At 47.5% G+C, this 24,653-nt stretch overlaps 1 protein-coding gene across 2 annotated transcripts in view; it reads left to right on the top strand.

Annotated features, from left to right (window-relative positions):
* The window catches only part of VPS13D (vacuolar protein sorting 13 homolog D), a 2,754,556-nt gene that overhangs the window by 1,357,255 nt on the left and 1,372,648 nt on the right, over positions 1–24,653 (top strand). For both annotated transcript variants that reach the window (XM_086921894.1, XM_086921893.1), the window contains exon 40: positions 3,001–3,075. In XM_086921894.1, the coding sequence (XP_086778020.1) occupies positions 3,001–3,075 (75 nt within the window). The remainder of the gene's footprint in view (positions 1–3,000; positions 3,076–24,653) is intronic.

Below are 24,653 nucleotides of genomic sequence, written 5' to 3'. Positions count from 1 at the left end.
AAGCATTTTTCTGATTGAGCTATCTGTCCACATCTTTCTGAATATTTGATTTCAGGGCCTAGGATGCTTTAAAGGTGATAGGCTGAGTGAAATATAGTCATAACCTCACTTGGAGTGAAATATAGTGATATCCACATTGGTTAGCAAAATCAAGATAAAAGGCAAAGCAACAACATCACCAGGCTCAAAATAAAAAAGTGCAACAAGTAGAAGACCAGATGACAATCCTTTTCTACGTTTGCTCGTAGAAGCTGGAATCCAACTCGCAGCTTATCTTTTCCACTTTCGGAAGGAATTGAAGGCTGATCTTTATGAAGAACCTCTGGGGCCTTATTTAGAGTTTGGCGGGACATAAGAATCCTCCAATTTGGGGATTAGATTTTAAATACATTATCGAATCAACTGGCTGAATTTCCTCCACGGAACTATGCCTGTTGTGGAGAAAATTGAGATTGTAGATGATATTACTTATTTATAGCTTCCTCCATGAATTGAAGTATTTTCATTTCTTTTCAGACATCACATTAGGCCTTTGTCCAAAAATACTGCTCCATATCACAGTGGCTTAGGACACTTTGATAAATCACTAAGAGCCACCAAGTTCTTGCCTATTGAGCTTATTTTGGTTGTTTATTCCTGTTGGTTTGTTACCTTGCTGTATTCTGTGCTGTTGATTTATGTCTAGATTCAGAGTTAATAAATACTTATGCAAATAATAGACACACAGCTCCCCCTATAAGTACAGCTCGAAAAGAAAAGGTAGGTAACATAATTGTGAGATTGTTCTCTTTGGAAAGGCCGACAGGATCTGGTCAGAGGATTGGTGGCCAACTACTCTGGGCACGTGTTCCGCTCCTAAGACATCAGTCAGGAACTTGTGGACAACAAATTATCTATGGCTGAACATGTTAACAAAGTAACTGGCACCTGCTTTGGAATAATGCGCAGCCTAAAGAAAATATTTAAATGGATTCCCCTATCATCCCGAATGCAACTGGTGCAAGGTCTTATCGTTAGTCGGATCGTATACGGGAATGCCCTGCTAGCTTCCATTAATGAAAATCTTCTGGCAAAACTTCACGTGGTGCAGAATACGGCAGCCAGATTGGTGCTTAACCTTCCCTCCCGTACATCTTCTTGGCCGTGCTCAAATACCCTGCACTGGCTTCCTATCAAACAGCGCATAAACTTCCAACTATGCTGCCTGGTTCACAAGAACATCATTGGACAAGGACCATCCTATCTGGGCAACAAACTCAAATTCTACAACAAGACCCGAACGCTCAGATCATCTAACCAACAACTTTTAATGGTTCCCAAAGTCCGCACCGTCAGAAATGGCGATAGAGCTTTCTGTAAAACTGCTCCAGAGGACTGGAATGCCCTTCCGCTCTGTCTTAGGACCGAACTCAATCACTTGAGTTTTCGGAAAAAATTGAAAACCTGGCTGTACTAATCTCTGCCTGACGTCTCTGTCAATGGTCCTGCAAGCACTCTGAGACCTTAAGGTGATTTATGCGCTATATAAACCTCAATTTACATTACATTACATTACATTGTTTCATTCTTGATACCAACCTTTTTTCCCTTTCGGAGATAAATGAATGTCTTTGGTTTCAGATTTGCATACTATTCCAATTGTATTGAAAGTTGGCATCTATTTCTTTGATGTACTTAACCATATTCACTCCTGCATCCAGATCTGACTTCACTGCATCTTTAATCTCCTTGTCGCTCTCGTCATAGATAACTTTGGCACCTCAATACACGTGTCACTTGAAGCTGTTGGGTTTTGAGATTTCTATAGGATTAACTAGTTTTAGACATTGCGGACAAACTTGTTCATATTATTCATTCTACTATTTTCCCATTGTTTTTGTTTTTCTTCCTCCATCAATCTAATGGAAAGATGTTGTGATGTGAACAGAAATGGAGTATTATCATTATTATTATTATTATTATTAATAGAGATATGTAAAGCACAACTATACCCATAGGCGTCAAGAGCTTTTAGAGCAGAAAGGGTCACACTCGGCACCACTTGGTTGCAGTTTCTTCTAGTGGGGAATAAGCAACAATAATAGGCCATGTCTTATTGGATAGTATTATGTATTATTTGGTGTGATGACATCGAACATTTTCAGACCGCCTCAGTTCTCAAATCCCCAGCAAGTATGCAGCTGCTGAGATTCTGCTTTAGGGAATGTGAATTAAAAAAGTGTACATGGCAGAACTTCTTTATGGCCATAGGTTATCTGTGTCGGTAGTCTTGTGCTTAGTAGAATAGTTATCCATGAAAAATATCGCCTCCTTTGAAAGGTGTAGCTTGTAACTTTCCTGTACCACTAGTTCTAACAGATGTAATTTCCTTAGCAAACTCTTTGCCCTTGAAATTGCCCAGCATCCACATTGAGGCCCTGACCATCAAACACCAAGGTTCTTTTTTGAAAGTGAACTTTGTGTGGGTTTCCTTCTTATTGACTTAACAGAATAGCCATGGTCTTTGATCCTCTGTAGTCTGAAATTGACATTTCCAAGATGGTTAATTAATAAAATGATTTAAGTGCAATATAAACTATGCCTGGTTGTAAAATCAATTAAATAAGAACAGATAAAACAGATGCACAAACCATGCACGCAGTAGGATTTTTTTTTTTTTAAATCAGCAGTATGCCGAAAAGAACACAGGCGGTTGGGCCATCTCAATACAGTGCTTTCCCGCTACACCACAGGAACCAAGATTGAAAAAACATGAGGTTGATAGGAGCAGAATACAAATTTACATGCTGACTAGCACTTGTTCATATTAAACCAAAAATAATAAGATTTTTAGATCGATTCTGCTAAAGTGTAATTGAACTAATACATACAAATTTTATTTAGGGGAAAGACTATTTCGCATTCTCTTCATAGTACGTCATGTCTGTGTACAATATGTGTGTTTTAACATTTTTCCTAAATTTCTCCTTACGTGCTAGCTTTGTCTTTCCTATCTCCCAGGCCCTCCCCTGTCCTACCTTAGAACAAGAAGCACGGCCAGTCTGACAAATCTAGAACATCAGATCTATGCTAGAGGTACAGTACTTAACTGTAACAGCATGCTTTATTCTGATGTTCATAGAAATGTGTAGTTTTTGGTCTTTTGTTGATTCTCATGTTTCCGGGTATTAAAATCAGGTTTCATACAACTACATGGATTTGCAATTGTTTGCTTGAACAGTTACACAACCGCAGTATGTTTTTAACTAAAACGTGTGTAGTTACTGATGCATTATTCAAACATCTTTTGTGTTCCTCTTTTGCTGATTGTCAATCAAATGGCATTGACTAGAGGGTGAACGAGCTAAGGGGTTACAATATTAGATTCAATAAACTGTTTAAACTAGGGGCTATTCAAATATTTGCAATGCTTGGTAAAACTATTGTAAGAACACATTTTTGTTGAGCGGTTGGAAGTTCAATATTTAACTTGTTTGTATCACATGTTGTGATCTTAAATGAAGATTAAATAAGTAAATAACTGAATTACCATTATAACATTTAATTGTCACAAATGTCTAATTTTAGAGAGATATTCTTCTAAGTGTGGTCTTACATTTTAAACTTGGTGACATGCTTGGTATGCAAAGGTAGTTTAACCAAACAGCTCGGGTGTTTTTAGTCTTTCTATAAAACTCTCTCATGAAGATCGATTAGTTCAAGTATATCTGTACTCTTCTTGGCAACAGGCAAGTTTGTACTTGTGTGCTCATTAACATCAGTTTTGTTTTACAAACGTTTTCTTCAGTGGTATGGCCTAGTAAAGCAGACATCAAAGAGAATACTTTGTTCCTGAACTTCACCTTATGCGTAAATCTAAACATAGGCAGTGCAAACTTTGTCATTCTGTTGGACCCTTCCAATCCTGCTAGCAAAACGGGGTTTTGAATATGAGATTACTGAAATCCTGTTTGTTGTGTAAGCAGGACCTACTACTCAGAGTGGTCATTAGAACTCCAGATCCACAAGAAAGACCAAGAATTGGAAATGATTGGTATTTGTAGGTTGTGAAAACTAAGTTAGGATTGGTTCTATGATGCAAAATATGAATTGTGCACACACCTATGAATCGTTATTGGGTACAAAGCCAAAGGTGCTGTGTATGCCCTGCTGTATTTTGCTCACTCCCTTCCCTAGGATCTTCATTTTGCATTTATCCAGGGATTGTTTTAGCCTTGTACGCCAACACGAATGCACTCTTTAGAGTTGCCACAACTGTGGAGTACTTAAGGCCGCCTCCTTTGAGCATTTCCATTACACAATAAGCTGGCTTGAATTAGTAAAGGAATATACACACCTAAAAAGATGTACCTTGGTATGCCTTTGAGGCCCAGGGTCAGACTGATTTGCATATTGCCATGTCTGAACTGGGGTGGGAGAGTGGGCTAAAGAACGGTGATGGATTAAACCCAGATCTGTTGACTGGGTGTGAGTGTTTGATTGGTTCAGATGCTCCGTCCATCACCACCCCCTTTTGTACCGCTTTGTTCGCCATAAGTTGGCAGGGTATGCTCAGACGTGAGTCCCTTGCTCACTTTGCCACTGGATTCAAGCAAGCCTGGCTGAAGACGGCTGAAATGCCAGAAACCGGTCCTCGGAAGCTTGTTTACGGTCCTGGGAAGGCATGGCTTGACAGTTCGGGCTGGACTGTTCCCATGAGGCACAGGGTCAGCCTGATTTGCATATGGCCATGTCTGAACTGGGGTGGCAGAGTTGGCTCAAGAACGGTGATGGATTAAACCCAGATCTGTTGACTGGGTGTGAATATTTGATTGGTTCAGATGCTCCGTCCATCACTACCCTCTTTTGTACCGCTTTGTTCATCATAAGTTGGCAGGGTATGCACAGACGTGAGTCCCTTGCTCACTTTGCCACTGGATTCAAGCAAGCCGGGCTGAAGACGGCTGAAATGCTAGAAACCGGTCTTCGGAAGCTTGTTTCCGGTCCAGGGAAGGCTTGGCTTGGCAGTTCGGGCTGGACTGTTCCCATGAGGCACAGGGTCAGACTGATTTGCATATGGCCATGTCTGAACAGGGGTGGCAGAGTGAGCTAAAGAACGGTGATGGATTAAACCCAGATCTGTTGACTGGGTGTGGGTGTTTGATTGGTTCAGATGCTCCATCCATCACCACCCCCTTTTGTACCGCTTGGTATGCCTTTGGGCTGGGAAAGTGCTGAACCTTTAGAGTCATAACTACAAATGGTCTCCAGTTGTGCTTGCAGTCTTCCACCCTATCTTCCACAACTGTCTTAAGCTTCTATTCTTACAAAGAGCATGTAATGTTCGAGGCATATGAGCTACAGATCGTACACTTTTGCAATAGATCGCCACCTGGTGTTGGGCTCGGATGATTGCAGGTTGTTGTCTTCTTGGGAGAAGTCTTTGTAGTCACAAGATAGGTGACTCCTCCCTTGGACAATACTGCACATGGTCATCGACTCCATCCTCAGATTGTTTTTTTCCGCCACTGGGTTCGGATGAAAGTTTTTCGCTCCGGAATGAAAGACTTTTTCAGCAACTTCGAAGCGTGAAACTTTATACAAACATTTTCGACATTGAATAGACTTTTCGACATCACAAGCTACATTGCGTTGCGTCGACGCGGGCCGCTGGGCCTATCGGTGCCGTACGGCCTACGCCTCATGGACAGAACTCCATTCAAGAGATGCCCGGTATGTCGAGCAAAATTTCCTCATAGCGACTATCACGAGGTCTGCAACCTCTGTCTATCGCCGGAACACGACGAGTCGACCGGCACGGCTTGTGCATCCTTCCGATCGAAGAAAACAATTCGGGATCGGAGGGCACGTCGACACGAGATGAGGAGATCAGCGCCAGCACGGTAGGCCATCTTTGAGGAGGAGATCGTCAGAGAGGACGTCTCCGAGGACGAGGATCCACTCGAAGATATCTCCGAGGACGAGGCTCCACTCGTCGCCGAGGAAGACTCACCTCATCTCCAGATCATATCGGGGCAGAGGACTCAGACGACTCGATTCCATCTCGGCAGCCCGTGAGTACTCTTGCCCCTGCACAACATACACTACCCAAGCCAAAGGCAACGGTCGGCATTCAACCCATTGGGCCCAGTCGAGACCGAAATTTACCCTCAGATGCCCTGCCTTCGGGCTCAGCTCCGAGGAAAAAGACTACGCCTTCCGGTGCCTCGGGGCCGACGAAACCACATGTGCCAATTCCACCTCCACCATTGGCACCGAAACATCCTTCGACACCAAAGGACTCTTCAACACCGAAGCCAAAACACCCTTCGGTGCCCAAAGACAAAGATCCTTCGGCACCCAAAGCAAAAGAAGCATCGGTGCCAAAGCCAAAGACCGTACCGGATCCGAAAGCTTCGACTCCGAAACCTTCCGGTTCCAAGAATAAAGACGGAAAGCCAGAGTCCGGCACCGCAGGGCCAACGAGACCTGTCTCCACTCCAAGATCTCCAACCTCGGTACCAAAGACTCCAAGGCCTGATACAGAGACACCTAAACCCTCTAACAAGCCTACTAAGCCGAAACCATCTTTGGCACCGAAAAATTTGCCAAAGGACTCGATACCGCCTCCTACAGCAAAAAACACAAAAGGACCTCTATCGGCACAAAAGAAATTGACGCCGAAGAAGACTGTAGAGGAAGAAGAACTGTTAAGACCAGATCCTAAACAAAGAAAGGTCCATATCAATCCAAAAACTGGACATGTGGAAGCAATTCTTTACTAGAAGAGAACCAGCAGACACACCACTTCTACCTGTGGTTCCTGCCAAAAAGAAGAATTGTGCAACTTCTCCAATGCACCCTTCCTCTCCTTCCTCTCCTATCCCTCCTTACATTGAACCAATAGCTTCTCCTGTTCAATCTCCTGCATCATCACACCACACTGACGAAGAGTATGATCTAGGTGGGGGGAATGACGTACCAGAGCCACATGCATATCCTTTAGATGAAGATGTCAATCCAGAATATCCTAAGGATGACGATATATATGGTTTCCCACCACACAATGTGCCAGACATTCCTGATTCTCAGTACTACCCAACAAAACCTTCCCCTCCAGAAGATAGTATTGGATTTAATCATCTATTAAATAGAGCTGCCCTTTACCACGGGGTTTCAATGCACTCTGATGCCATTGGTGAGGATTTTTTACAGTCACAAAGGTCTACACAAATACTACCCATGATCAAAGGAATCATTAAACATGTTCCAGAAATATTTAAAGACCCGGTACGATGTAGGGTATTAAATCCAAGAATAGAAAAGAAGTATAGACCAGCACCAGCTGATCCGGTCTATATTAAGGGACACCTGCCACTAGACTCTTTGGTAGTGTCTAATGCACGGAAAAGAGCCAATTCCCAGACTTCTGGTGACACGCCCCCGCCTGACAAAGAATCTAAAGTTATTGATGCGTCAGGGAAACTGATTGCTGCGCAGTCAACAAACATATGGCGCGTAGGAAATACACAAGCCCTACTCTCACGCTATGACAGGGCTCACTACGACCAATTAGAAAAACTAATGGAGCACCTCCCAGATCAATACAAAGATCAGGCAGCAGAGCTCATTCAGGAAGGCAAATTAATATCCAATGCCTCAATTAAATGTGCACTAGATGTAGCTGACACAGCATCCAGAGCAGTCAATACTAGTGTTATACTCAGACGACATGCGTGGTTACGCATTTCAGGTTTTAAACCAGAGGTACAGACTTCCATCTTAAACCAGCCCTTTAATCAAAATCAATTGTTCTGGCCGGAAGTGGACAACACACTAGAAAAAATGAAAAAAGACACGGACACAGCTAAGTCTATGGGTGCATTACAATCCACACAGACTAGAAGTTCTTTTCGCCGCTCCTTTTATAGAGGAGGCTCTAAGCAAACCGGCACAGATACAACATCACACACAAACCTCTTCTAACAAAGGCTACTTTAGAGGAGGATACAGAGGCAATAATAACAAGGGAAGAGGTAGAGGTAATAACAACAACGGCTCCTCTTCCACGCCCAAACAGTGACTTCCCTCTGCTTCCCCTACAGCATTCCACTCCTGTGGGGGGCAGATTATCACAGTTCCTACCTGTCTGGAATTCCATCACAACAGACAGGTGGGTAAGACAGATTATCCAACATGGCTACTGCCTAGAACTCACAGCAACCCCCCCCAAACATACCACCCAGGCAGCGTCCAATGTCCACAGAACATATGACTCTGCTTCAACAGGAAGTTCTAGCACTTCTACAAAAGGATGCTATTCAAGTAGTTCCTTTAGAGGAACAGGGAACAGGAGTTTACTCGCTGTACTTCCTAATTCCTAAGAAGGATGGGACACTAAGACCAATTCTTGACCTCAGGTCCCTCAACCATTACATATAATCAGATCATTTTCACATGATCACTCTACAACAAGTACTCACACTACTACAACAGGGGGACTTTCTTTCAACACTAGACCTAAAGGATGCATATTTTCATGTTCCTATACATCCTGCTCACAGGAAGTATCTAAGGTTTGTCATACAAGGACAGCACTATCAGTTCAAAGTCCTTCAATTCGGGGTCACAACAGCACCACAAGTGTTTACAAAGTGCTTAGCAGTAGTAGCAGCACATCTCAGAAGACAACAGATACATGTCTTCCCTTACCGCGACGATTGGCTCATAAAAGCAAAATCGTTCAACCAGTGTTTTCAACACACAAAACAAACAATTCAGACATTACATGACTTAGGGTTTACAATAAACTACACCAAGTCTCACCTAGAGCCTTAGCACGTTCATCAGTATCTAGGAGCTACCATAGACACATCTACAGCTCTAGCGTATCCCAGTCCAGCCAGGATACAGAGCATTCAGACCTTAGTCTCCATTTTTCAACACCAACAGTCTCTCCAAGCCAGAGTGTTCATGAGACTGATAGGCATGATGGCGTCTTGCATCTTCATCGTTCCACACGCAAGACTGCAAATGCGCCCATTACAAGAATGTCTAGCACAGCAGTGGAATCAGGCTCAAGGTTAGCTCACAGACCTGGTGTTGGTAGACAGCCGTACATATCGCTCTCTGCAATGGTGGAACACCAAAAACTTGACAAAGGGACGGCCGTTCCTAGAAACTGTTCCACAGGTAGTGCTCACGACATACGCATCCCTCACAGGATGGGGAGCCCATTTCTTACACTATACCACACAGGCCAATGGACCAACCAACAAAAACAGTTCCATATCAACCATCTAGAGCTGCTAGCAATTTTCCTAGCACTCAAAATGTTTCAGGTACAAGTGCGAAACAAAGCTGTCCTAATCCGGACGGACAATATGACAGCCATGTATTATATTCAAAAACAGGGGGGGACACACTCTCTGAAACTGTCCCAGCTTGCACAGAACATTTGGAGATGGGCCATTCCTCAAAACATACACCTGACAGTAGAACACCTTCCAGGAATTCACAGTCAGATATCAGATCTGTTGAGTCAACAGTCGCAACAGATTCACGAATGGGAGATACATCCACAAGTTCTTCAACCATTCTTCCAAATGTGGGGGCATCCACAGATAGATCTGTTTGCCAATCACGAAAATGCAAAATGCCCAACCTTCGCCGCCAGGTTTCCACACCCACGGTCAAAAGGGAATGCGATATGGATGAACTGGTCAGGCCGATTTGCGTATGCTTTTCCGCCTCTCCCACTCATTCCACTAGTAGTGCGCAAGCTCAGATAACAGTCTCTGAAACTAATACTAGTAGCTCCCACATGGGCACGTCAGCCGTGGTTCACCGAACTACTAGATCTCTCACTGGTTCCACATCAAAAATTACGGCTCACGCCATCCCTGTTAACACAGAACCATGGAGAAATAAGACAACCAGAACCAAGCCAACTGAATTTGGCGATCTGGCTCCTGAAGTCTTAGAGTTTGGTTACTTAAACCTATCACCAGACTGTATGAACATAGTTAAAGAAGCTAGAAGACCCACTACCAGAGCATGTTATGCCGCTAAGTGGAAAAGATTTGCAATATATTGTAACAATAATCACATTGATCCACTGGATGCTTCCATCCAAAATATTATTTGCTACCCTCTACACCTACAAAGGTCCAATTTAGCTTATTCTTCCATACGCCTGCATCTGGCAGTAATTGCAGCCTATTTACAGAATAGATAACATCTATCTCTCTTCAGAGTACCTGCAATCAAAGCATTTATGGAAGGATTAAAATGAATAATCCCACCTAGGTAACCTCCTACTCCAGTATGGAACCTAAACGTGGTCCTTAGAAGACTTATGGGACCCCCTTTCGAGCCTTTACACAAGTGTGAATTGCAATTCCTAACATGGAAAACTGCTTTCCTTGTTGCCATCACCTCTCTCAGAAGAGTTAGTGAAATACAAGCATTCACAATACAAGAACCATTTCTTCAGATACATCCTAACAAGGTGGTTCTTAGGCCTATTCCTAAATTCCTGCCAAAAGTTATTACTCCCTTTCACCTTAACCAATCTGTAGAGCTACCGGTGTTTTTCCAAAACCCGGACTCTGTTGCAAAAAGGGCTTTACACACATTAGATGTTAGAAGAGCTCTGTTATACTACACAGACAGGACTAAACCCTTCAGAAAGACAAAACAACTATTTGTATCTTTCTCTCCCCCACACAAAGGCAACCTCATCTCTAAAGGGGGGATTGCCAGGTGGATTGTAAAGTGTATACAAATATGTTATCAAAAAGCTAAACGTACACTAACGGTTCCTCCTAGAGCGCACTCCACTCGCAAACTAGGAGCCACTATGGCTTTCTTAGGAAATATACCACTAGAGGACATATGCAAGGCAGCAACATGGTCTACAATACACACCTTCACTAAACACTATTGTGTTGATGTGCAAGCCAAGCAGTAAGCTGCAGTAGGCCAAGCTGTCCTTAGAACACGGTTTCAGAATGCTGCAACGGATACAAGCGACCACTGCCAGGGGAGACACTGCTACACAATCGTTGCAGAAGTGTACGATCTGCAGCTCATATGCCTCAAACGGAAAATTCTCCTTACCAGTATGCATCTGTTCTTGGCATGTAGAACTGCAGATTCGTACACGCCCGGGACTTGTATCCGTTCCAGTACTCATCTTACTTAGATGCAGACGCATGGACATCCTTTCTCTTTACTTCTACTAACTCCATCATTTCCCATCATGGCGAAAAACAATCTGAGGATGGAGACCATGCACAGTATTGTCCAAGGGAGGAGTCACCTATCTCGTGACTACAAAGACTTCTTCCAAGAAGACAACAACCTGCAATCATCCGAGCCCAACACCAGGTGGCGATCTATTGCAAAAGTGTACGAATCTGCAGCTCTACATGCCAAGAACAGATGCATACTGGTAAGTAGCATTTTCCTTTTCTTACGTCTTAGATTTATCTTACCCTCCACTTTCCATTATTAAAGCTCGAGATGTGCTCACTGTGCAAAACCACAGCCCTTTGTAGGGGAACTAATAGTTAATCCTGTTGAATTTGCAAGAAACATTCCAGTATTGTAGGGGCATCCCAAATAAACTTCACTTTTCTGACTGCGTGGAGACTTTATAAGTATAATACTATTTCATTTTGTTGGAATGCTAATGTAAATGTCTTCACAAAGGGAAAATCATATCACCAAGAAACTGCTCTTTAAACCCCGGTTACTGCAGAATGCATCAGATAGAGACTACAAGCCGCAGATTCCTTAACGTAGAATTATCCCCAGGCGTGAGACTGGATCCGGAATTTTTTTTTGCCAACGCATTCCTGCGCGCCGGGGGGTCGGCATTACGCGACTCCGCCCAGGCGTTCTCCGCGTAAGAGACATCAGCGAGGTCACATAAGTCCCACCCCGGTGCGCCTACATCAGTTTTTTCCTTTTCCGCATGCAGCGCAGATCCGGTTTGTGCTTCGGGCCTGTTTAGGCCTTTCCCTATTGCTTGTGTTTTTGGGAACAGTGTGCGGATGCCTTCGGGCTTTAAGATGTGCTCGTCTTGTGGACGCCTGATGTCGGCGACGAACCCTCACCTCATTTGCATGTGGTGCTTGGGGGAACATCAGAACTCCACTGATTGCAAGGCATGCCACCAGTTGAAGATGAAGACGCGACGGGAGCGCCGGATGAAACGTCTCTCGGCTCGCATGTCCAGATCGGCTTCCTCACCTCGATCAGCTTCTGCGGAAGGTTTTTGAAGCCACCGTCGTCGACTTCACTCCTCTTATAAGCCGCAAGAGCGTCGCTCACCTGTCAATAAGTGTTGCAGTTTGTCCCAGAGGGCTGGTTTCTGGCCTATTTGGGGCTTGGGCTCTCCTCAGGTGATGTGGCCCGCGTAGCGTCCCCCTATCCACCGTTTTCCCGGCTCTCGATGCCCTTGCACTGGGAAACGGTGGATAGGGGGACGATACGTGGGCCGCATCACCGGAGTACGCCTCGCTGGCTTCTACATCCTCCTTCCCCTCCTGGGACGTCGGCAGATCCCTTGCGTTGTGTGGGGCACTCCGTGGCGTCGCCGGCTGCTCCGGCCCTGGTGGGCTCAGATCCATAGGATGTGGTGCCTTTGGGGTGCGGACCTTCAGGGTTCTCTCCTTCGGACCACAGCGCCTCTGCTTCGCCGCAAACTCCTGCGGGAGTCCCTGTGGTGTCGCTGGAGGTCGCCGGGGCTCGGGTTGCATCCCCGAGCCCCTCTCGGCCCTATGGACAGGCGGAGATCTTGTCTGAGGCTGAGGTGACGACGCTACGGTGCCGGCAGCTGCCGGCCCTGGCGGCGCCATCACAGTGGTCGGCGGACCCCACTTTTCCCATCATGGGTCGAGGCTGGAGGGGGACCCCTGGTCCCTCCCCTGCCCCTCTCGTCCCTCCACGCAGCCGACTGCCTCGTCGGAGGTCGAGTCGGCCTTGGCGGCGCCCAAGGGTCGGCAGGCCCTCTCGTCCCGTCATGGGTCGAGGCTGGCGGGGGACTCCTTGTCACTCCCCGGGTCCCTCTCTTCCTTCCACACAGGCGGCTGCCTCGTCGGAGGTCGAGTCGGCGCTGTCCCTTAGCCTCCTCGGCTCCGGCCCAGCCCTGGTCTCCCGTGCCGTGTGACGTGGAGGAGGCCTGTCCGGCTTCTCCTTTGGCGCTGGACGATGATGACATCCTGCCTCAGGTTCCGGACTCTATGGCACCGGACAGGCGTCGGGTCGTGTACTCGTCTTCGGATGCCTCCTCTTCCCCGGAGGTTAGATGCCTGCTGGTGTTGTCCTCGCCGGAGACGGGCCACCGCGTCGTGGCTTTTTTCCAGATGTCATCAAAGGACAGCTCCTCGATGTTGCCGCAGCAGCGGTTTTCGCCGGAGGAGCCACAGGTCCCCCACTCCTCGGCCCCTGTTCCTCCTTTCCGGGCCTGGCCCTACCCTACTCCGATTGGCTTAGGGATGGCCGCCTTAGCTTGCAGCCGTCGCCTATGGAGGAGCTGCTTACCCCACCACGGGGCCCTATGGAGGCGGGTGCGGCCTGCTTGAGGTTTTTCCTGCGGATCTTTTTGTTGTCCTCTGCTGCAGAAGTTTCTTCCTAAGAGGGTTCCCATGTCTTGGGACTTAACATACCCTATGTGGGGTAGTGGTAGCTGGTATATAGCTTGTTCTGTGCTTGGGAGTTGTGGTCGCCTTCGGGCCTCTGCTCTACATGGCGTTTAAGTTAGTTGCAGGTGCAATTCCCTCATTGTTGGTTTGGAATGCCTTTGGTGGCGCCCTGGGGCTTCCTCCGGGGTCGCTGTGATGTTGGCCTGGTGTGACCTGCTGTCTGCCGCCTGGCACCATGGCTCTGAGCCCACTTCTTTTTGTGTTGTGTGTTCGGGCCTCTCCCTGAGGTGTGTTTGGGCCCTTCTTCGCCTTCCTGCTCTGTGTCCTGGAGGCTGAGTTGGGTTTTGTGTTCCTTCCTCTTTCAGGCGCAGCCTGCCCGGGCTTCCTGGGTGCCGCCGGGCTACTCTTTCTGCTTCAACCTGCTTTCTTGCTGTCGGCGCCGTTCTGTCTGGTCTATTGACTTCTGGCTGTGGTAGGCTCAGCTGCCCTCTTCGCTGGTGTGTTCCCGGTGGGGGGGCTTGCTTTCTTTCTACCTCGTCTCCTTGGAGTCTCTAGGTTGATCTTCTTCCTCTTTCTTGCCTTGGCCTTGGATGGAGGATCTGTTGCCTTGTATGGGCATGTGGTGCTTCGGCCTCCTCTTGCCTTGCCCTTGTTTCCTCTGCTGAGTGTGAACGGCCTTCCTCTACTTTTCTTCTTCCTGCATCCCTCTTGTGGTCGGTGGTGTTATGACTGTAGGGGTTCCCCTTACCTGGGGGAACAGGGCTTCTCGCCCTGTCCGTTGGACTCGTCCCCTGTGGGACCCTCTGTTATGTCCAGGCTTGTGGGGTCCTCTCGCAGACCCTCCTTCCCCGTGGGTATGGCTAGCCTATCTATTCTACGTTGAGGAATCTGCGGCTAGTAGTCTCTATCAGATGTACAAGTTACTTACCTTTGGTAATGATGTATCTGGCCCGCCCTTCCTCCCCGTTCTGCGAGGACCTTTGGCTTGGTCTTCTGCACTCGCCTCCCGGTGGGTGGCAATGTCTTCTGTGAGTGCATTCTTTCGCTCTTTTTGACGGGATGATTCGTCCTTTTTCTTGTTCCTTTCCTCCTCCTTTGGCACATTGGAGGATGGGTTTACAGGTACTTCTGTACCCTTCTGTTCTGGTTCCTCCGAGAATGGGGCTTACCTTCAATCTCTTCCCTCCCCTCCCTCTCCCCTTTATTTCTACGGGTTCTGGCCCCTCTGCTGTCCTCTAGGTTGGGGTCATCTAGCTGTGCCTCCACCCTTTGTTCCTTTGAGGGGTTGTCGCACTCTGTGAAGGGGCTGTCTTGGAGTTTCTTCGTTCCTTGTTTGTCTTGGACTGGTTCCCCTTCTTTGTTCTTGTTGGGGTTGTAGTCCTGCTACATGTTGTCATGACATTTTTACATGTGTTCCTTGTCTCCAGGGGAGGGGGGGGGGGTGTCTACGTAATGGCAGGGCGGCTGCTCAGGGCTGTGCTCTGTTCTTTCTTCTTTTCCCTGCCTTTGGATACTGCAGTGTTGACACTGCTCCTTATGGTGTTGTTAGTCAACATTCCTTTTTTCCAATTTTTCTGCTCTTTCGCTCACTGTTCCCATACTCCCACAGTTCAGTCTGCTGGCTCTACGTTGCGGCGCGGAAAAGTTCTCCAAAGAAAACTGACGTAGGGGCGCCAGGATGGGAATTATGTGACCTCGCTGACATCACATACACGGACAACGTCTGGGCAGAGTCGCATGATGCCATCCACCCGTCGCGCAGGGATGCTGTGGCATCCAGTCTCATGTCTGGGGATAATTCTACGTTAAGCAATCTACGGCTAGAATCGCCTCTACCAGATACATCGTTACAGAAGGTAAGTAACTCGTACAATTGGAAGCCTGACCATGTTTGATGGGGACTATATAATACATTAAACACCATCCCAAAAAATCATGAAAATAAAAATGACATTTATAGTAAATAGAAAAATGTGAAAATAAAAAACCCAAGAGGAGAATAATTTTAAGAAGCTTAAAAAGAAATTACAGAGATTATTTAAGGAGAGCACAGAAGAGAAATATACACTGGGATGACGTTGCGGTGTCTACTTAGACGGCTCCCCTGCGCGCTGACGCCAGTTTTTTTTTTCACAACAATTTTATTGATAAAGATGAGCATATGAATTAGAGTGGCATCCCACAGTATGGACGATACCACCAGGCATTTTTGTTACAATTATAATATAGATCTGAGCGTTGAAGCAAGAAACCAATGTAATCAAGGATACAAGGAAACAGTAACCCCACCTTCATCTTTTTAGTTATCTACCCACCCAACTCCCCGAGCCCTCCCTGGAACCCGCCCTAACCCCATGCATGTGTGTACGAACTGTGTTGACGTAAGCTCTTGACGTGTCTATTGTGTGTGTGGGAATGGGCTTCGCCGGACCACTTGGGGCTAAAGGTCCTCCTCTTGTTCCGCCGGGGGGTCTAGTGTCAAGCCTCTGTAGTCTGCCCATCTCTTCCATATTTTAAAATGTTTACGAGGGCATCCACGTGCCTCAAAGATTGGTCTCTCCAGACCCATACAGAAGTCCATACCAGCCTTCCATGCACTCAGGGGGGGAGGCCTCACGTCCTTCCATGCTCGGGCCAGGTCTCTTTTGGCTACTATCAGCCCCAGGAGGAGTAGGTGTCGCTTATAGATATTACCACCAACCCCTTCCAGGATGTGCAATAGACCCAGACGGTGAGTACAGAGGAGGGTCCAGCCCAGCACCTCCGACAGGCAGCCCCATACACCCCTCCAGAAGCCAACCAGTTTGGAGCACGACCATACTGTGTGGAGCAACGTACCCACCTCTGCCCCACACCGCAGACACTCCGGGGACCCAATCAAGCCCGCCTTCCACAGACGCTCTCGGGTATAGTAGGCCCTATGAAGAATCTTGAATTGTATGAGCCGAAATCGTATCGCGATAGCCGCACCCCTCGGGGATTCTAAGGCCTCCCGCCAATCATCCTCATCTAACGGACCGATATCTGCCTCCCAGGTCGTCTTTAGCGGAAGAAGGGTGGAGGAACAGTGGGTGACCATAGTCTGGTAAATGCGTGATACTTTCTTGTCCCCCAGGTCACCCATGAAGACCTTTGCTTCGATTGGGCTGAATTCAGGGAGTGAGTCTAGGTTGGTTATACTGGGCGTCAGTGCATGCCGGAATTGTAAATATCGAAAAAATTGAGATTGGGGCATATCGAATTCGGTACTGAGGGCTTGAAAGGACTTGAGAGTCGTCCCGGACATCACATGACCTAGCTGCGATATACCTATTGTGTCCCAGCCATCAAAGCCTGATAATTTAGACAGTTCGGGCAGTAAACCGTTGCGCCATAGTGGCGTTTCCGCGGTCAGTCTGCCCCACCAGCCCATGCGACGCAAGGCCTGTGGCCATATCACAAAGACAAGTTTAGTAACCCTCGGCAACGACCGACGTAGTCGGGGTGAGTATAGGATGGTGTGGAGCGAGTTATCTCCCATCAATGCACGTTCTAGGGCATAGGCTGGATCCCCACCGTCACCATACCACCATTCATTTAGAACAAGGAGATGAGCGGCTTGGTAGTATGACTGTAGATCCGAGGTACGCTGACGCCAGTTTTGACACGACTATCCAAGCCAGAAGCACAGAGCTATGCAAGACACTTACCACTGGTGCCCACAGCTAGGGCCCTGGAAGGGAGTCCTTATCCCTAGAAGACAGTTCGCATAGTTGGGAGGATGGGTGGAGCAGTAAGGAATCTATAACTAGTATATGTCTCTTACAGATACATCGTTACCGAAGGTAATTTATTTATTTATTTATTATTTTATTTTATAGCATTTGTAAGGCGCACAGCTACCCACAAAGGGTTTCCTGGCGCCAAATTAGCAAAAACACAGGGCACAACTAGAGAGAGAACAGATCCGAAGGCAATTATTTGTCGAACAACCAGGTTTTTACGCTTTTCCTGAAGCTCCTGTAATTTTCTTCTTTGCGTATTTGAGTGGGCAGTGTGTTCCAAAGAGTTGGACCCAGATATGAAAAGGATCTCCCGCCCATTCTAGCCCGTTTGTACCTAGGTACCGCAAAGTTCGCTGATGTTGCTGAACGAAGATTGCGATTGGGAAGGTAAGGCTTGGCAAGATCTTGAAGATACTTGGGAGCAGTCCCAGCTTTGATTTTAAACAGATAGCTCAGGGTTTTAAAGCGAATCCGGTTTTCGACCCTGAGCCAGTGCAGGTCCCTAAGATGTTTAGTGATCCTGGCGTATCTGGGGATTCTGCAAAGCAGTCTGGCCGCAGCGTTTTGTACCAGTTGCAAGCATCTTATTACTGCTTTGTTTGCACCCAGGTGCAAGATGTTACCGTAGTCAAGCCAAGAAGTTACTAAGGCATTGACTACGGTCTTCTGGGTGGTAGGTGGCAACATCCAGACAATTTTACGTAGCCATCTGAGAATAGTGAAACATATGCCGGTAAGTAACTTGTTCATCTGAAACAGACTGTTAGTTATAGATTCCATACCTTAGACTAGATACCCCAGCAATGCCAACCCCGGAGGAGGGACTGCAAACCAAGTTCACACCAGAAAGTCCTGGAGGACAGAACAGGCAAAGTAGCCATCCCTCCGGATTTGACTATCCAGGCAGTAGTGCCTGGTGAACGTGTGCATAGATGCCCACATGGATGCATGGCAGCTGTCAATAAGTGGGACTCCACGTGTCAAAGCAGTAGTTGCAGGCGTAGCTCTAGTGGAATGAGCCCACAGCCCCACTGGAGGTTCCTTTTTCCCAAAGCATAACAAATCTTTACACAAAGGACAACCCATCAGGAGATGGTACGCTTTTGGGCAACCCGACCTTTGTTGGCACCCATATGGCTAACAAAGAGTTGATCATCTACCCGGAAATCTTTCGTGCGGTCAAGGTATAAAGACAGCGCACGTTTAGCCTCCAAGCCTCAGACCATCATGGTCTTCCAGCGGAAGGCAGGATATTCGATCACCTCCCTCTTTGGCAGTCAATAACATCCGACCAGTGGGTACTCCGATAGTCCACTGGGACTACTCCCTCCACTTTGTGACAACCCCACCAACCATGACACCCATTTACGATCAGCTGATGGAGGACCATCTCTCCTTGCTCCTTCAAGCAATTCAGGTTCTCTTGGCCGAGGAAGTCATAGAGAGGTTGCCTGCATCAGAAGTAGTTTGTGGTTATTATTCCAGCTACTTTCTGATCACAAAGAAGGACGGAGGACTTTGTTCTATGCTGGATCTGTGCCTTCTCAATCTCTTCTTGAAAAAAGAGAAGTTCGAAATGCTTGTCCACGTTTTGTCCAAGGTAGACTCGGGAGACTGGATGGTAGCGTTTGACTTGCAGGGTGCATATTTCCACCTCTCCTTCCTACCAGCCCCCAGATGCTTTCTGTGGTTCACAGTGGGCCAAGAACACTTTCAGATTGCTAGGCTACCTTTCGGCCTTACCAGCATGTTCATCTAGGGGATGGAGGTGGTCGCAGCTAATCTACAGAGCTCGGGTATTTCGGTCTTCCCGTAGCTTAATGACTGTTGAAGGCGGTCTCATCCAAGGCAGTTGTCAGTCACCTTTAGACAACGAGAACCACCTACACTGGCTGGTGTTCACTATCAACATGCTGAAGGCGACCTGACTCCCTCTTATATACTTCCTTTCACCAGAGCTGTTTTGGGCCTATTCTCAGTAGCGGGGTGTCAAGAATTTTTAGGCTGTGATTCCGATGTTTCAGCCTTTATCCTGGATTTCTCTGAGACTGACTCTAAGGCTGTTGGGCCTCATGGCCCCTGCATCCTACTGGTGACACATGCCCGATGGGATGTGTTGGCTCTGCAGTGGGACCTGAAGGCCCAGTAGGCGCAGCATCAGGGGAATCTCTCAGACAGGGTCAAGATCTTCACAGACTTTCCTCAGTCGCAACAAGTCCAGGCTATTCAACTATGATATCAACGTTTCATGCTCCGTCCTGAAACTTGATGAAAACAGGTCTGAGACTTCTTCAGATGGCATATGCAGGCTCTGCAGTGGGATCCAAAGTCTCAGTGGGCCCAGCACCAAGGCAATCGGGTGGACATCATCTGGATTTTGGATTAGACTGCAAAAGCTCCACAATGGTGGCTGCTCAACCTTACCAATGGCAGGACCCTATCCCTCCTCCACCTAGAGCTGACAGTGGTGACGGATGTGTCACTGCTGGGTTGGGGAGGCTACCTGGGAAAGGTATCTATTAAGGGAAGGCTGGTGCAGGTTCTCATAGATATAACCACCATCATGTTGTTTATAATGCAAGAAGCAGGGCGCAGTAGGGTCCTGGGCCCTATGCCAAAATGCTCTGCTCCTCTGGAGTTAGCTAGAGTGTCATGGCATCTACCTGATCGTGAAGTACTGGGCAGAATGTTTAAATACCATGGAGGAGAAGCTCAGACAGTATTGTCTGGTGGATCATGAATGGTGGTTGCATGTCAGTGAAGCACAGGACATGTTCCGACAGTGGGAGAACCCTGAAATTGTTTTTTGCCACTGCCAAGAATGCACAGTGCCACAACTTCTGCACGTTGAAGTTTCCTAGAAGGCTCTCATGTTAGAGTGGAGCCCGAGACTCCTGTACGCCTTTTTGCCACTGACTCTTCTGCCCCAAGTTCTGAAGAAAATAAGAATTGACCAGACCCAAGTCATCCTAGTGGCTCCGGAATGGACTAGGAGAATATGGTACCCAGAGCTTCTGGCCATGAGCATCTGTCCTCCGATCAGGCCATCACTTCTGGGGGATCATCTGTCACAGCAGGGCAAGGTTCTGCACCTGAACCTGCACAATTTACACCATTATGCATGGAGATCGAGGGGTGATAGTTACCTGCTTTTAATCTGCCACATCAGGTTGTGGATGTTATCCTTGCTGCAAGGTGCCCATCCACAAAGTCTATTTATGTTGGGCATTGGGACAAGTTTGCGGCCTGGTGTGGAGTCCCTAAAACAGACCCTTTGCAATCCAAACTGTCAGATGTTTTATTTTCTGTTTTACCTTTGGCCCAGCAAGGTCTTGCAGTGGGCACTGTTGAAGGCTATTTGTCTGCCCTTTTGGCCTTTTTGTGTTTGCCGGACCAACCGTCCTTGATTCAGTCACCTATTGTAATCGGTTTCTTAAAGGTTTGACACATGTTTATTCCCAAACAATTTGTGATGCCACAGTGGGATCTCAATATGGTCCTGGCGTTCCTCATGTGCGTTTCCTTTAAGCCAATGCATAGCTGCTCACTTCATCTTCTAACTCAAAAAACTATCTTCCTCACTGCGATACTTCAGCTCGTTGCATGAGTAAGCTTAAGGCTCTCTCATGTAGCCGCCCTATGCCACTTTTTTCCAGACAAACTAGTCTGGTGTTGAGGATCAGTGCAGACTTTTTTCCAAAAGAAATGACTCAGTTTCACATTGGACAATCCATTACTACCCAACATTCTTTGATCCTTTACAACCCCTTGAAAGAGGAGGGACTCCATTGACTGGACCACACAAGAGCCTTAAGCTGTCATATCAATCACACCAAAGACCATCAGCTGGACAGTCTTTTTTCTGTGGATAGTCTTTACATGAAGGGTTGATAAGCAGTGGCCGAGAAGCCGCCTCCAGAAATATTGAGGGCTCATTCCACCTGGGCCAAGGCTGATGGTATTGCGTTGGCACGCGAGAGATTGTTCTTGACATCTGCCAGACCTCAATGGTTCCAGATTAGAGATCTGCACATTGGTACCTTCTATTGTTCTATATATCTGGTAGAGACTTCTAGCTGCGGAATCCTTACCTTTGAATTTTCCTAGGTGTCAGACTGGATCTGGAAACTATTGCGTGTGCAGTGCCTCTGCATGCCGTCGGTTGGCTCAGTTCGGCTCTGTATGACTTCGGTGTTGTTAGCCTCGGTTATGACGTCGTGATCCATAATATAGGTTCCACCCAGGCGCGCAGACGTCAGTTCTTTTCTTTCCGCAACAGTTAAGTGCCGATTCGCAGAAGAGTCTCTTTTTGACAGGTTTTTAAAAACTTTTTGTGGGCAAAACGATTTCTTGTGTGTCAAAGAATATCTTCTAGATGTACAGGGTTCAAGCTGTGTGGTGCTGGTCACCATGCCATGTCAGTAACAGACCCCATACCAACTGCTTGTGATGCCTCGAGCAAGACTATGGCGCTAAGTCGTGCTCAGATTGCTGGATCATGGCGCCGAAGGCCTTGCGAGAACGAACTTTGAAGCTCCTTGCAGCTCAGCAATCAACACCGTCATCGCGGCTCCTCAGAGATCCCAGTACTGTTTGAGGAAGAGAAGTTTCCGGACCTTTCTAGGAGCCCCCAGTCCTCCTATCCACACTCAAGATTCTCAGGACACCTTGGGTAAGAGGCATAAAAAGAAGTCATCTAAAAGGACTTCGACTTCACCTCGTCTGTTGTCCGTCGTTGAGACAGGTAAGGCACATCAACATTTTAGGCATGGTGTTGCTGAGCCAGAGCCAGGTTCGACTCCGCACCTCCCCCAATTTCCAGGAGCTGGAACGACCCTTGCTCACATTAAGGACTTCTACGAGGCCTTGCGCCGCATATTTGAGCAGGCCTACCCCTCCAGTGAGCCTTTGGGACCCAGGGTCGGAGATGATCCCACCGGGTTGTAAACTGACTGCTCTGGTCCCGGTGAGGTGGGGTCTTGTGTTTACGATTCTAGATCCGGGTTGACGTCGGTCGTGCCAACGCCACCTTCCCCGACATCGGTCCCGAAGTCAATGCCTCTAGTGACACCGGCAGCCCCAGCCACATTCTTATATCCAACGAGTAGAGTCGGGTCGACATTGACTCTGGCGCCGATGGAGCCCATATGTTCTACATCATTGCCTGTGCATTTTGAGGAAGTTTCAGGCATGGTTGAGGATTGGGAGGGGCCCATTGACCCTTTGGAACAACAGCTAGACGTTTCTGTGGGACAATTGGACTGGTATGAGGATCTTGGAGAAGCCAGTGGGCGGTACACATCCCCAGATACAGGTATTCTCTCTCCATTTAATGTGGCTACGGAGTAGGGGGCATATAATGCCATAGTGGTGAGAGCAGTAGAGTTTCTTGGCCTGGAGGTGCCCTCGGTGCAGGTCAGTACTAATCTCTTGACCGAGGTGCTTCAGCCTGGGGCTTCCTTGTCCAACCCCCTTTGCCCTTTAATGAAGCACTGACAGATGTCCTTCTCCGCACGTGTTACATGCCTAGCACAGGTGTGCCTGTGAACAGGACAATTTCATGCCGCCATTGTCCTGCACCGGGCAGATCCATGTTTCCTTAACCAACGCCATAACCCTGAGAGCCAGGTGGTTCAGGCTTCAACATCACATGGCGCATTCCCTTATGCTCCTCCGGATTGGGAATCGAAGAGGCTGGGTGCTCTTGGGAAGAAGATATTTTCTTCTACCAGCCTGGCATTGTGGTCGGTGAATACTGCCTGCTTATTGAGGCATTTCTCGCACACCCTTTGGGAAACGGTTGCGCAAGTGCTTCCACAGGTCCTGGAGGAGGCCCATGCTTCTGCTCTCCCAGGCAGTGAAGCATGGTAGAGATGCAGCAAAATGTACCATTAGGTGAGGTTTTGCTATGACTGACTCACTGGGTAGAGTGGTTTTGTCGACGGTGGCCTTGCCAAGCCACGCCTGGTTGAACTTCTGGCTTCTCATATGATGTCTAGGCTAACCTCATAGACATGCCCTTCGATGGGACTATTCGTTTTGGTGAGAAAGCAGACTCGGCCTTGATGCGCTTCAAGGAATCTCATGATACTCCCAGATCTTTGGACCTCTCTGTCACACCTCATGCCAGTCTAGCTTTTGCCCCTTTCGTGACAATGGAAAGGGTTTTAAGCTGCGTCAGCCATATCCCAGCCACCGTCCTGCGCAGACTCTGCAAAACAATGTTACTTCAGTCGGAGGGAGAATTAAGCACCATCTCATCTGCTGTATGTCTACAACATCAGACAAATGTGTCTCGCAGATCATTCAGGAAGGCTATTCTCTTCTTTTTCTTTCTTTTCCTCCTTTACCACCAACTCAAGAACGGCTGGCTTAGGATCATCTAGTGTTACTCCAAGAGTTATTTACATCTTTCCTGGCCAAGGGAGCTAGAGTAAAGGTTCCGATTTCAGAAGTAGGCAGTGGTTTCTACACCTGCTATGTTCTAATACTGAAAAAGAAAAAGGGTTGCAGGACACTTTGCACCTTTAAAACGTCCTCAAAAAGGAGAAATTCAAGATGCTCACATTGGCTCGGGTCTTGTCTGCCCGAGATCAAGGAGACTGGCTGGTAGTGTTGAACTTGCAGGATGCGTATTTTCACACTCCATCTGGCCTGCCCACAGGCTCTACCTATGGTTCAAGGTAGGCCATGAGAACTGTCAATTCACCGTGCTTCCATGTGGTCTTTCCGACGCTCCTCAGGTCTTCACCAAGGTGATGGAGGAAGTTGCAGCCCATCTGCGCAGTTTAGGGGTGTTAGTCTTCCCCTACCTCGATAACTAGCTGTTGAAGGCGTCTTTGCCCCACGCTGTGGTCCCCCACCTCCAGACTGCGATGGACCTCCTGCATTTGCTGGGGTTCTCTATAAACGTACTCTAGTCACACCCAACCCCTTCTCAGATGCTCCCTTTCATGAGAGCTGTTCTTGACACAGTGCAGTTCCAGATATTCACTCTATGATACTAATGGTTCAGCCTCCATCCATGAGAATTACTCTGAGGCTGCTGGGTCTCACGGCTTCCTGCACCCTGTTGGTAAATCACGCCAGATATTGTATGTGGGGTCTGCAGTGGGACCTGAAGTTCCAGTGGGAGCAGCATCAGGAAATCTCTCCGACATTGTCCAGATTTTTGAGGGAACTGCAAAGGACCTGCAGTGGTGGCTAACAAACCCCATCCAGACCTCACAGTAGTTACAGATGCATCACTCTAGGGATG

The sequence above is a fragment of the Lissotriton vulgaris genome, chromosome 5 (genome assembly GCF_964263255.1).
Source record: "Lissotriton vulgaris chromosome 5, aLisVul1.2, whole genome shotgun sequence".
NCBI classification, from domain to species: domain Eukaryota; kingdom Metazoa; phylum Chordata; class Amphibia; order Caudata; family Salamandridae; genus Lissotriton; species Lissotriton vulgaris.
Note: the sequence above shows the minus strand (reverse complement) of the source record. Positions and strands in the feature narration are given on the sequence as shown.